The sequence below is a fragment of the Balaenoptera physalus genome (genome assembly GCF_965194825.1).
Source record: "Balaenoptera physalus genome assembly, chromosome: 16".
Classification (NCBI taxonomy): Eukaryota; Metazoa; Chordata; class Mammalia; order Artiodactyla; family Balaenopteridae; genus Balaenoptera; species Balaenoptera physalus.
In genome coordinates, this window is record NC_138898.1 from 53,241,431 (window position 1) to 53,255,712 (window position 14,282).

Below are 14,282 nucleotides of genomic sequence, written 5' to 3' on the forward strand. Positions count from 1 at the left end.
TTGTATCACTATAAACTTCCTTCTTAGAACTGCCTTTGCTGCATCACGTACATTTTGGATTATTGTGTTTTCATTTTCATTTGTCTCCAGGTATTTTTTAATTCCTTCTTTGATTTCTTCAGTGACTCATTCGTTGTTTAGTAGCCGATTGTTTAGCCTCCAGGTGTTTGTGGTTTTTGCAGTTTTTTCCGTGTAGTTGATTTCTAGTCTCATAGTGTTTTGGTCAGAAAAGATGCTTGATATGATTTCAGTTTTCTTAAACTTACCAAGACTTGTTTTTTGGCCTGGCATGTGATCTATCCTGGAGAATATTCCATGTGCACTTGAAAAGAATGTGTATTCTGCTGCTTTTGGATGGAATGTTCCATATATATATATACAGAGAGAGAGAGAGAGAGTCCATCTGGTGTAATGTGTCATTTAAGCCCAGAGTTTCCTTATTGATTTTCTGTCTGGATGGTCTGTCCATTGATGTAAGTGGGGAGTTAAAGTCCCCTAGTATTATTGTGTTACTATCAGTATCTCCCTTTATGTCTGTCACTATTTGCTTTATATATTTAGGTGATCCTATATTGGGTGCATATATATTTACAATTGTTATATCTTCTTCTTGGATTGATCCCTTCATCATTATGTAATGTACTTCTTTGTCTCTTGTTACTGTCTTCATTTTAAAGTCTATTTTGTCTAAGTATTGCTACCCTGGCTTTCTTTTTATTTCCATTAGCATGGAATACCTTTTTCCATCCCCTCATTTTTAGTCTGTGTGTGTATTTAGATCTGAAGTCTCTAGTAGGCAATGTATAAATGGGTCTTGTTTTTGTATCCATTCAGCCACTCTGTCTTTTGATGGGAGTATTTAGTCCATTTACATTTAAAGTAATTATTTGTACTTATTGCCAGTTGTTAATTGTTTGGGGGTTGTTTTGTAGTTCTTTTTTGTTTCTTTCTTCTTCTTTTGCTCTTTCCTTGTGATTTGATGACTATCTTTATTGTTCTATTTGGATTCCTTTCTCTTTTTTGTGAGTATATCTATTACAGATTTTAGGTTTGTGGTTACCATGAGGTTAATGTATAGCAAACTATATCTATATATCTATATCTATAATTTCAAGTTGCTGATCTCTTAAGTTGGAATGTATTTTAACAACCCTGCATTTTTACTTCCCCCCACCAATGTTTACTGTTTTTGACACCATATTTTACATCTTTTTGTTTTGTGTATCCCTTAACTACTTATTGTGGATATAGATGGTTATACTACTTTTGTCTTTTAACCTTCCTAATAGCATTATAAGTGGTTGACTTAGTACCTTTACTGTATATTTGCCTTTACTAATGATATTTTTCCTTTCATAATTTTCACATTTCTACTTGTGACCTTTTCTTTTTGCTTAGAGAAGTCCCTTTAACATTTCTTGTAAAGCTAGTTTTGTGGTGCTGAACTCTTTTAGCTTTTATTGTCTGTAACACTATTGATCTCCCCATTAAATCTGAATGACAGCCTTTCTGGGTAGAGTATTATTGGTTGTAGGTTTTTCCCTTTCATCATTTTAAATATATTGTGCCACTCCCTTCTAGCCTGCAGAGGTTCTGCTGAAAGTCACCTGATAGCCTTATGGGAGTCCCCTTGTACATAACTTGTTGCTTTTCCCTTGCTGCTTTTAATATTTTCTCTTTGTCTTTAATTTTTGCCATTTTAACTACAATGTGTTTTGGTGTGGTCTTCTTTGGGTTGGTCCTGTTTGGGACTCTCTTACTTCCTGGATCTGAATATCTGTTTCCCTTCCCAGGTTAGGGAACTTTTCAGGTATTATGTCTTCAAATATGTCCTCAGTCCCTTTCTCTCTCTCTCTTTTCCTTCTGGGACCCCTGTAATGTGAATGTTAGTACACTTGATATTGTCCAAGAAGTCTCTTAAACTGTCCTCATTTTAAAAAATTCTTGTTTCTGTTCAGCTTGAGTGATTTCCGTTACTCTGTCTTCCAGTTAGCTGATCCATTTTTCTGTATTGTTTAATCTACTGTTGATTCCTTCTAGTGTATTTTTTTACTTCAGTTATTGTATTCTTCAGCTCTGTTTGGTTCTTCTTCATATTTTCTAACCCCTTGTTAAACTTTTCACTGTGTTCACCCATATTTCTCCTGAGTTCTTTGAGCATCTTTAGGATAATTACCTTGAACTCTTTATCAGTTAGTGACTTCACTTAGTTCTGTTTCTGGGGTTTTATCTTGTTCCTTCATTTGGAAAATATTCTTCTGCCACCTCATTTTGCCTAATTCCAGCTGTTTTTATTTTTATGTATTTGATAGATTGGTCACATTTCCTGATCTTGGGAGAAGTGGCCTTAGGTAGGGGACATCACATCCTATGCATCCCAGCAGCGCACTCCTGTCTGGTCACCAGAGTTCTATGCTCTACAGGTGTTTCCTATGTGGGCTATGTGTGCTCTTCTGTTGTGGCAGGCTGGCTACTATGGGCAGTCTAGTAGGTGTGGCTGACTCCCAGTCCAGTTGTTGCCAGGCTCCCACAGAAGTTATTTACCTTTTCAGCACTGTCCTCAGCGAGCCGTTGAGAGGATTCACAGAGTTAATATATGGAAAAGGGCTTAGAATGGCCCCTGGCATTTAGTAAGCACTCCAAAAATAGTACTGTTATTTCTTCTTGCTCAAAATAAAAGAGATTAATTAATATTTACTTTGCATCTGCAATGTGCTAGGTATATGTTTGATTTATCCTTACAGAAAGTTTTTGAAGTAAATGCTATTATGCTCATTGTTCAAGTTCAGAGTCATGAAGCTAGAGAGGGACAGAGTTGAGACTTGAACAAAAATATTCTAGACTCCATAGCCCATGCTTTTTCCTCTGTAGAAAGCCAATGGTGATAATGAGGGATTCACCTTCCACCATTGAGGAATAAAACTGTTCTTCCGTCCCAGGTTTGAATCTCTATTTACTGACTTGGAACTGAGGCAGAAAGAGCTGGGCATTGCCAGCTTTGGGGCCTCTGTCACCACTATGGAAGAAGTCTTCATTCGGTAAGCAAGTACAAAACTATAGACTCCAGGAATCTTAGGGTTGGAAGGGATTTTAAACATTGCCCTGTGCTTGAATCCTTTCTATAACATCCTCACTGAATGGTCTTCCAGCCTCTGACTAGTACTTCCAATAATAGAGATATTGGTTAATGCAGAAAATATTGAATGTAATATCACCCAACAAACAAAATTTTAACATAAATTTCTAGGAATGAAAATCAAAAAAAATATTATACCAGTTGGGATACTTTTGATTGTAAGTAACAGATAACCCACACTCAGCTGGTTTATTAGGAAGGTTTATTATTTCATTTAAAAAGATTTCCCAAGTTCGGGCAGCTCTGAGATTGGCTGATTCATCCACCAAGCTATTTGAACGTAATGAAGCAGGGATGCTGGCTCAATGCTAGGAAGGCTTTGAGGGGGCATTCCAGGTAAACTACCCAAGAGGCCACACTAGGCCATAAAGTGGCAAGAAGAACAGGTGAGTATTTTACCCAGTCTGGTAATATTTGTCTTCTAAATGGAATATGTAGGCTATTTACGAGTATTACTTATGATACATTAAAATTTATATCTATCATTTTATATTTTATACTAGTCCTGCTTAGTCTATATGGCTTATTCTCTCCCTTTTTTGGATTATTTTTTCTCATTCTATATTTTCCTCCCTACCCCACACTAGCTGGAAACTATATATTCTTATTTTATTATTTTAGTGGTAAGCCTAGATATTGAGATACACATATGTAATTTATCAAAGTCTCAGGTGAATTAGTATCTTTCCTATGCTCCTGGAAAATACCAAGACCTTGGAACACTTTAATTTTATTCACACACATCCCACCATCACCACCTTATATACTATTGTTATATATTTTAATTCTCTTTTTTAACTCCACGAAACATTATTGTTGTTTGGGGAAGACAATGGCCATTTAAATTCATGTACATAGTTAGCTCTTTCTGTTTTTTCCTCGTGCTTCTCCAGTAACTTTCCTTCTGCCTGCAGTACATTCTGTACCACGTCCTTTACTGTTTTTATGCTGGTGCCAAACACTCTCAGTTATTTTGGTCTGGAAATGATTTTATTTCTCCCTGATTTTTGAAGGATATTTTCCTTGTCCATCCTTTTGCATTTATTCTAACTGTAGCCATATATTTTAGATGTATTTCTTATAAACAGAATATAGCTGGCGTTTAAAAAAACATTAATTTGTCTATCTTTACTTTTTAAATAGAAGCTTTGGTCCTTTACAACTAATAAAAATTCTAATTCATTTGGTTTTGAATCTACCATGTTATTCAATGTTTTTTATTTATCCCACCAATTCCATATTATCTTATTTCCTTTCTGGTCTTTTGGATTGATTTAGTGGGTTTGTTTGTTTTTTTACTTTGTATTTTCTCCTCTGTTAGTTTAGAATTTGTAAGTTATTTTGCTGTTCTCTTGGTGGTTATCCTAAGATTACAATGTGCATTTTTAACTTATTAAAGTTTACAATAAACTAGTACATTTCACATTCCAGACAATGCAAGGTACATAGCACACTTAAATTCCATTTATTCTACTTACAGAGATATGTGCTATTTCGTTCAACTATTTCAATTCTGTGTATTTTTAAAAACCCATAAGACATTATTGTTTTTTGTGTAATCGGTATTCATTTAAATTTAGCACATATTTATAATATCGCTTACATGTGGAATCTAGAAAAATGATACAGATGAACTTATTTGCAAAGTAGAAATAGAGACACAGAAGTAGAGAACAAACCTATGGATACCAAGGAGGGGAGGGGGCGGTGGGATGAATTGGGAGATTGGGATTGACATATATACACTATTGATACTATGTATAAAATAGGTAACTAATGAGAACCTACTGTATAGCACAGGGAACTCTACCCAATGCTCTGTGGTGACCTAAATGGGAAGGAAATCCAAAAAAGAGGGGATATATGTATACGTGTAGCTGATTCACTTTGCTGTACAGCAGAAACTAACACAACATTGTAAAGCAGCTATACTCCAATAAAAATTAATTAAAAATAAATTTAGCACATATTTACCCTTTGCATTGTTCTTTAAACCTTCATTCACCCTTAAGCTTCCATCTAGAACTGTTTTCTTCCTACCTAAACAATATCTATTTCCTTTAGTGCAGATTTTCTGGTGATAAAGTCTCAGAGTTTTTGTTTGCCTGAAAATATATTTTTGGCCTTGGTTTTTGAAGAAATTTTTCCTTGATATAGAATTCTACTTTAGCAGGGTTTTTTAAACACTTCTACAATGTAATTCTATTGTCTTCTTTTTAAAACAGATTTACTGAGGTATAATTTACATATTGTAACATTAATCAGTAATTCATACCATGAAGTTTGATGGCTTTTAGTAAATTTACAGAGTTGTGTGACCATAACCAAAATCCAATGTTAGAACATTTTCATCACTCTGAAAAGATCTTTCATGTTCATTTGCAAACGTTCCTTGTTCCCATCTCTAGCCCAAGGCAACCACTAGTCTACTTTCTGTCTTTATATATTTACCTATTCTGGCCATTTCATAAGAATGGAATCATTTGGATTCATATGCAGAAAATCATATAGTATGTATTTTATGTCTGGCTTCTTTCACTTAGAAGAATTTTTGGAGGTTCATTCATGTTGTGGCATTTATAATAAATACTTGTTCTTTTTTATTGCTGAATAGTACTCCATCATATGGATAGATCATTTTTGCTTATCCATTCCATTCTATTGTCTTCTGGCTTCCATTATGTCCACTGATATGTCAGCTGCCAGTATTATTTTTATTCTTTTAATGCAATCTGTCCTTTACCTCTGGCTGCTTTTAATATTGTTTTTTCTTTGTCTTAGGTTTTCAACATTTTTACAGTGATGTGCCTTTGTGTGGTTTTCTCTGTGTTCCTCTGTTTAGGATTTTTACCACTTTTCACAATGTGTTTGCTGATATTGGTCAGTTTTGGAAAATTCTCAACCAATCTCTCTTCTGATCCTCTCTTTCCACTCCTCCTGGGACTACTACTTATGCATGATTTTTCCCTTTCAGGTGCTCATGTCTGTTATACTCTTTTTTTGGCTTGTATTCATTATCTATTGCTGCATAACAAATTACCCTAAAACTTGAAACAATCTTGAAACAACAAACATTTATTACCTCACAGTTTCTGTGGGTCAGGAGTCCAGGAGCTGGTAGATAGGTGGTTCTCGCTGAGGGTCTCCTGGGAGGTGGTTGTAGTCAAGCTGTTAGCCAGGGCTGCAGTCTCTAAAGGCTCAACTGGGGGAGGATCCACTTCCAAGTTCACTTCTGTTGTTGCTGGCTGACCTCAGTTCCTTGGTATCTATTGGCCTCAGTTCTTCACCATGTGGGCCTCTTCCCAGGTTGCTGGAGTGACCTTGTGATATGGCAACTGGCTTCCCCCACAGCGAGTAATCAGAGAAAGAGAGAAAACGTGACCAAGATGGAAGCTACATTCATTTTGTAACCTAATCTTGGAAGTGACATTTTTATCACTTTTGCTATATTCTGTTCATTAGAAGTTAGTCACTGGGTCCAGCTCACAATCAAAGGGAGGATATTAGCACAAGCAACAGAAGGAAAAATAAACAGGTAGCACTACATCAAAATAAAAAAGCTCTGCACAGCAAACAAAATGATCAACAAAATTAAAAGGCAACCTACTGAATGGGAGAAAGTATTCACAGACACTTATATGATAAGGGGTTAGTATCCAAAAAATATAAAGAAGTCATACAACTCAATAGCAAAAAAGAAAAAAAAAATCCAATTTTTAAATGGGCAAAGGGCCTGGATAGACTTTTTTTCCAAAGAATATATTCAGATGACCAACAGATACATGAAAAGGTGTTCAACATCACTAATCATTAGGGAAATGCAAATCAAAACCACTATGAGATAACACCTCACACCTGTTAGAATGGCAGAGAGACAGGAGATAACAAGCTTTGGCCAGGATGTGGAGAAAAGGGAACACTTGTGTTCTATTGGTCGGAATGTAAAATGGTGCAGCCACTATGAAAACCGATATTGAAGCTTCCTCAAAAAATTAAAAATAGAGGGACTTTCCTCATGGCGCAGTGGTTAAGAATCTGCCTGCCAATGCAGGGGACACGGGTTCGAGCCCTGGTCCAGGAAGATCCCACATGCCACGGAGCAACTAAGCCCGCAGGCCACAACTACTGAGCCTGTGCTCTAGAGCCCACGAGCCACAACTACTGAGCCCACATGCCACAACTACTGAAGCCCGTGTGCCTAGAACCCGTGCTCCACAACAAGAGAAGCCACCGCAATGAGAAGCCCACGCGCTGCAATGAAGAGTAGCCCCCGCTCGCCACAACTAGAGAAAGCCTGCGCACAGCAACGAAGACCCAATGCAGCCAAAAATAAATTAATTAATTAAAAAAAAATAGAACTACCATATGATCCAACAATTCCACTTATGGGTATATATCTAAAGGAAATATACTCACTACCTCAAAGAGATATCTGCACCCCCATGTTCATTGCAGCATTATTTACAACGGCCAAGTTGTAGAAACAACCTAAGTGTCCATCAGCAGGGGAATGGATAAAGAAAATGTGATTGATAAACACACACACACACACACACACACACACACACACACACACACACACACACGCTATTTGGCCATTAAAAAAAAAAAAAAGAGGAATCCTGACACTTGCAACAACATGGATAGGCCTTGAGGGCATTATGCTCAGTGAAATAAGTCAGACACAGAAAGACAAACATTGTATGATCTTACTTATATGTGGAATCTTAAAAAAAAAAAAAAACCTCATAGAAACACAGAACAGATTTGCGGTTGCCAGAGGTTGGAGGTAGGGGTGGGGGAATTGTGTGAAGGTGGTCAAAAGTTCTAACCCTCTAATCACTTGTTTTTTGTTCCCATGGCAACCAACCCCCATCCTTTGGTGCTTTCCAAAAGTCACTCCATTAACATAACAAAAGACACTTTTATGGCTCTCATCACTTAGAAATTTACAAGGGTTTTAGGCCCTCTATTCCAGAACCAGGACAAAGATCAAATACATATTTCTTATTATAAATCACAATAATCACAAAAGGTAATAATAAAAACTTCATTTCCTCATGATTTGGCTACATTTTACTATTATCAGTGCTCTTGAGGTTATTTTTACATCTACTTACATCTGTATGATGGAAATGTTATGTTGATAATTTGAAATCAATCATGGTGAGAGTATTTACAACATGGAAATTGATAAACACTATAAACTGGGGTTTAATTTATTGCTTTGTTGATTGTCTAGATTAAAAAAGTAATGACTGAGAAAATGTTAATAGTGTGAATTAAGCTTAAAAGTATGTCATATCTGAAGCAATTTCATTAAGAATAGAATTTGAGGAAATACTCTTCCAGTATTAAAAAAATGTTATTCAATCCAACAAAAATGTTGCTCACCTCATGGATGAATGAGTGAAGTTCTGACATACATCTTTGTTGTTTCACTTTTATCTTAATCATTAATGTTACTTAAACCATCAACCAATGTTCTTGTCAGAACTACAGAGAACCACACACTACTGCCTCCTGCCCGCAGCCACATAAGGGCACCACCCTGAGAGCTGACCCTCCTGCCCCAGTCCAGCCTTCAGACAACTGCAGCCTGGCCAATAGCTTGACTACAGCCTCAGGAGAGACCTTGAGACAGAACCACCCAGCTGAGCCACTCCCAAATTCCTGACCCACAGGAACTTCGTGAGATCCTAAACGTTTACTGTTGTTTTAAGATGCTGGGACCTCCCTGGTGGTCCAGTGGTTAAGACTCCATGCCCCCAGTGCAAGGGGAGTGGGTTCAATCTCTGGTCAGGGAACTAAGATTCCATAAGCCATGTGGCAAGGCCAAAAGATTTTAAAATAAATAAATAAATAAATAAATAAAGATGCTAAATTTTGGGATAATCTGTGTCACAGCAATAAGTAACAATTAATTCACTGTCTTTTGCAGAACCATACTGGAGGGAAAGTGAGTCACCTGTTTACTGGATTATTTTGTTGTGGCAAATTCCCAGCGGTAGAATAACTGGCCCGAAGACTATGAATAAAAATATGTTTCTTGACCTAACAGTTTGCTGCCAACAATGAATACATCTTTTTGCCTTGGTGTGGGGGGGTGGTTTTGGGCAAACTTTTTCTTAAAGGGCCAGATAGTAAATACTTCAGGCTATGTAGGTTTAGTGGCATAATCAAGGGTATTATGTAAGTCACTTAGATAACCATCTAAACATGTAACCATTTAAAAATGTAAAATCCTTTCTGAGCTGGATTTGGCCTACTGGCCATAGTTTACAAACCCCTGTCCTAGAGCGTCAGCAATGCTGCATTTTATAATTTATAGTTTTGCTCATAAAATAGATATTAGTGATATTTTTGTTTTAATTTGTGTGTGGTATCTTTTAAGGGAAATAATGAAATCTACTTATGCTAGTGTTGCCTCAGTTATTTGGAGAAGCCATTGGTCAGTTAATTCAGTTCTTATTTAGTGCCTACTTAAGAACTTTCTAGCCAGTATATACTTGCTAGCAGTATGTAATCTTGGTGCAGCTCTTTTTTCTCTCATTATTGTCCTAACTTATTTTTTTTATATCTTACACAACTTTCATTCTTTAAATCCAAACAAAATGAAATGTGTTGTGATTTTGAGAATTTTTATTTCTTTTTGTTTCTGGTTTGGTTTAGGGTTAGTAAGTTGGTAGATTCCAGTATACATATGCAATCATCAAGCTTCCCTCCTTCCATTCTCACCCGCTGGTTAGCAGAGTTCCTGTTAACAGAATTAAACGTCTTCATTCAAGGATTTTCTCAATACGGTCCAGCCTACCAAACCAACCAAACACTGGGGTGAGCAAATATTTCAAATGCATGCAAGAAAGCAGATTTTTATTTCATTCTTGGAATCATGATACTATTCTGTCAAGAAGTATATATCAACCTTTAATAAGGGCTTAAGAAAAAATGTGCAGATTTTAGGCATAGAAGATTGGCTCTGCTGGGTTTCAGCAGTACCATGCTCTTTGCTCCACTTCAAAGTCAGAATGCTGGTGTTTTCTGACTAGGATCAACACAATGGAAGGGAGTATCAGAAAAGATCTAGAAAAGGTCGTGGCCGTTCCTTTCACCAGGAAGAAGAAAGAATAAAAGCATTAAATCTACTGGCCAAAAAGCATACTTAATCTTTCTTTTTAATTTTTCACTGTGAAACAGATCATGTATTGTACCACCTGGAATTTAAATTTTTAAAAATATATTCTTATGAAATACATGGACATTCTTTTAATGCTTAAAAAAAGAATATTGATATGCATTTTATATAGTGGTCTTGATTTAGCTATCTATAAGGTATGTTGCAAAATAATGAGACTGGTTTTCATGGGTTAGTGAAGAGATTAGTCTCACTGTTTCATAGTCTTAAATCACCTATTCAAGGGGAAGCTGCCATTCGTGGAGCCTCCGAGTTGGAAAGGGTCTTGGGGGTCATCTAGGCCAGTGCCTGTCTTATACAGGAGGCTCTTCTCCAACCCCCAGGAAGGATCTATCCGGCCTCTACTTGGCCAAGCTTTGCTTTAGCAAACAGCTCTGGAACCTTCCCAGGAAGTATTTCTCAGAGCACCACCTCTGATGAGTTATTAGCAGTGCCTTTTAATGAATGTTTGAGGGGAAAGGAGCTTCCATCATGTCAAATGTGGGAAACTTGGGGGGTGGTGCTTGGTAGAGATTTTCAGGGATTCTTTGGTATTTTGAGAACAAGGAACACTGGCGCCTGAGGCTTGAAGGCCCCGCTGCCTGCCCCAGCTAGTGCAGCACTACAGAGAAGCTGGGTGGGAGCATGCAGTGCCCACCTCCACAGTCTGCTGCCTCTGGGCCCAGCACTGGATCTTGGGATCTCAGTGCACACGACTACACACTTTGACATTTACTGTCAATGCCACAGGGACATCTCTGTGCGTGTCCTGCAACTTACACAAGTATACCTGTAGGATACATTACTAGAAGTAAAATTTCTATATTAAAGACTGTGTGAATATCAAATTAATTTTATTCATTCAGCTAATTTGTTTTCTAAAAAAAGTCATACCAAATTAAAACGCCAGCAATGGCATTTTCCTCATATCCTCATCAACTTAAAATTTTTGCCAATCTGGCAGGTAAAAAACAATTGTATCATGTTTATATTTGGTATCTGTTTAGGCTACTCTTCCAGACTCTTTCCAATCTGTGCCTTCTTTTTCTGCCATTAAATGTTAATCAAATAATTAAGTCAAAGAATTTTAATCTGAAGCAATTTTTAACATCATCAAAATGTTAGACACAATATGAGAGAATACAATTGGACGTGAGCCACGTAACTGCCTGCCAGCTTCTACCTGTGACCATGTTAATGTTGTTTCCCCCTTTTTTTAAATTGTAGTTCAGCCTTCTCTGCCAACAGTTCTATGCCATGTTCTTGAAAAGGGCTACATATTCTTGGTGCAACTCGATGATGACGCTGTCAATACAGATCCTGGTACCTCTGGTGATCCTTACGGTCAGCCTCTCATTCCTCAACTTCAGTACAAGCATGGAAAATGTCCCATTGGAGTTGACCCTAAAAAACATATGGTCAAAAAAAAACCAAACAAACAAAAAAACAAACATATGGTCAAACTATTGTTCCATTCTTTATTTCTCTGAATTCCAGGCTGGGTCCTCAGCTTTCAGAACATTTTACAGATATGCTCATGGCTGAGGAACAGATTCCTCTGCAGCTGCTAAGTAAGTACCAGGCCCAGGAAAATGGGGCAGGAAGCAGGCCCATTGCTCCTTGTAGTGAAGCCATGTGCTTCCAGGCCACGTGATGCTCCCTGAAGTCAGAGTGAATAGCTAGAAGTCTCAGAAAAACATCTTTCAAAAGCCAAACGACAGGAAAGGGAGAGTTCCCAGAAATGAGACCAAGTTGTGTCTTTCTAGGGACTAAAGCATGTCCAAAAATGAAACTGATAAATTTTCTGTTACATTTGAATGTATTAAGAAGAGATTTACAGTCCCTCCCACAAAGGGAGTTTGTGGATGACTTAGTGATAGATGTAGAGAAAACTAAGCAAATGAGAAAAGGAGAACATTATTAACTTCAGAGGGGGAAAGTTGTACAAAAAAAGAAACATGTCATAATATACTGCTTGGTTCAGCTGTGAATAATTTTTACTTTGTCATAGTAATGTCAAAACTGACTATTGATTAAACCGAATTTATTATACAACTCTAGGGGGAGGAGAGGGGAGGGGAAGGCCATAGGGGGCAGGGATAGTCATAAAAGAACAAAATCCTTGCATCCAAGATAGGATGTCAGTAGAGAGATGGGCTATTTAGCAATCCAGAGAAACACGAACTAAAAGATTTCAAAGTGGTTGCCTCTGGTGAGCAGGTACCAGGGATGGTGATGGGTAGGCACTGCCATTTCTCATTATAAGTTTTATATAATTATTTGATTTTTAAAATTATATTCATGTGATATTTTAATTTAAAATAAAAATATTAAGCATTTTTTTTAGTAAAGTAAAGAGACCAAATGCAGAACATGATATAGCAAAGTGGTTGGGATTACAGTGACCTACCTCTCCAAACCTTGGTTTCCTCTTCTGCAAAATGGAAAGAATAATAAACCTTGCCTCACATTGTCATCGGAGGATTCCATGAGAGAGTGCCTATCATGAGCTTTGCACACTGTTAACACTGGCACTCAGTAACCTTCAGCCACTGGTACAATTATCATTATTGTGGGTTTTTTTGGTTTTTTTTTCAATTATCATTATTGTTGTTGCTGTGATTGAAGGTCCCTTCCAGCACTAAAAATTCCAGAATTCTAAGTGGGTCATATATTTCACTTGGCACTGTGTGCTGGAAGTCCAGTGATGAACAGTATTACTACCAGCCCTTGATGAGCTTCTAGCCCAGAGATCATATGGATAAGTGACAGTAGTTACAATACAAAGGAACAGTAAATGATGGTCTCATAGACATGTCTCAGCCTTGGAGGGCCAGAGGACGCTCCAGAGTTAAGAACCTAAGGTGTGAATAGGTACTGACCCACAGCAGGGGAATGTAACCCAAAGAACATTCCAAACCATGAGAACAGCATTTGTAAGCATGGGGAACGGTGAGTCCTTAGGCATGGCTAGAACTTCAAGACAGGAAGCGGAGTCTGGATAACAGCTGGGCACTGTAGGTCGTGTGCAGGAGGTTAGCTTTATCCCGAGAGCAGGGAGGAGTCACTTGAAATTGTTGGGTAGGGTGCGTGTGATCAGACATGTCCTTTCACATGAGACTGGAGGGACTGGATAGGAGGCAAGGAGCTCTGTTAGAGCCACACAGTCCAGGCAAAGGTGGTGGGGCCTGGGCTGCGTCAAGGCCATGGGGAGGAGGGGAGTAGACAGAGCTGAGATTTAAAAGATGACTAGACAAGACTTTTTTATACTGCTCCAGTCAATAAAAGGAAAACTTTCTTGATGCCCTGGGGTCATGGGGCTCGGGCAGGAGGCAGCCCTGTGGGCAAAGGGGATCACTGGAATTCAGAGCATGGCCACGTCAGGAGGAGCCCACTTTCGGATGTGGGCGGGGGTTAGTGATGAGATAGATACCCAGGAGGAGCAGTGGTTGGGGGAGGCCAAAGGCGAATCCTCTCTGCCTCACTGGGCCTGGTGTGACACTCTCGGATGGTCTGCTCTCTTCTACGTTCAGTAGAGCCATTCCTCCTGAAAAAGTTAGAGGAGGAGCCCGAGGTCTTTGATCAGAACTACCTAGTGGCAGCTTCCTTTGAAGACGTGGGGAACCGCACCATAGTGACAGCGCTGTTCAACAACTAGGCGTACCATTCCACTGCCCTGGCGCTGGCACTGGTGGACAATGTCCGCTTCAAGTTGCTTTCTGGTGCCAGGGCTTCAATAACGGTATTCAACCACCCTCAACCTCAGTCAAACAGGGAGACCTCGGAGAATATCTTGTACGAGTATGTGCGACTTTCCTTCCCTCCTCAGTGCTTCTCCCTTTACCACCTACTTCTTCCTTTTTTTTGTTTTGTTTTGTTTTGTTTTAATCACAAATTGTTATTTTGGAGTATGGTTGCTGTGAGCAGTTCTACTTAAATGGCTACCTCTCTCCTTATATCCTGTCTTTTACA

The 14,282-nt window shown here is 38.3% G+C and overlaps 1 protein-coding gene across 1 annotated transcript in view; it reads left to right on the plus strand.

The window, feature by feature from the left end:
* Positions 1-14,282, plus strand: part of LOC309644884 (ATP-binding cassette sub-family A member 17-like) — an 83,443-nt gene that overhangs the window by 40,426 nt on the left and 28,735 nt on the right. The window contains 7 exon segments of the mRNA XM_082429152.1: positions 2,940-3,038; positions 9,809-9,843; positions 9,846-9,970; positions 11,538-11,717; positions 11,719-11,881; positions 13,838-13,965; positions 13,969-14,111. Of these exon segments, the coding sequence (XP_082285278.1) occupies positions 2,940-3,038; positions 9,809-9,843; positions 9,846-9,970; positions 11,538-11,717; positions 11,719-11,881; positions 13,838-13,965; positions 13,969-14,111 (873 nt within the window).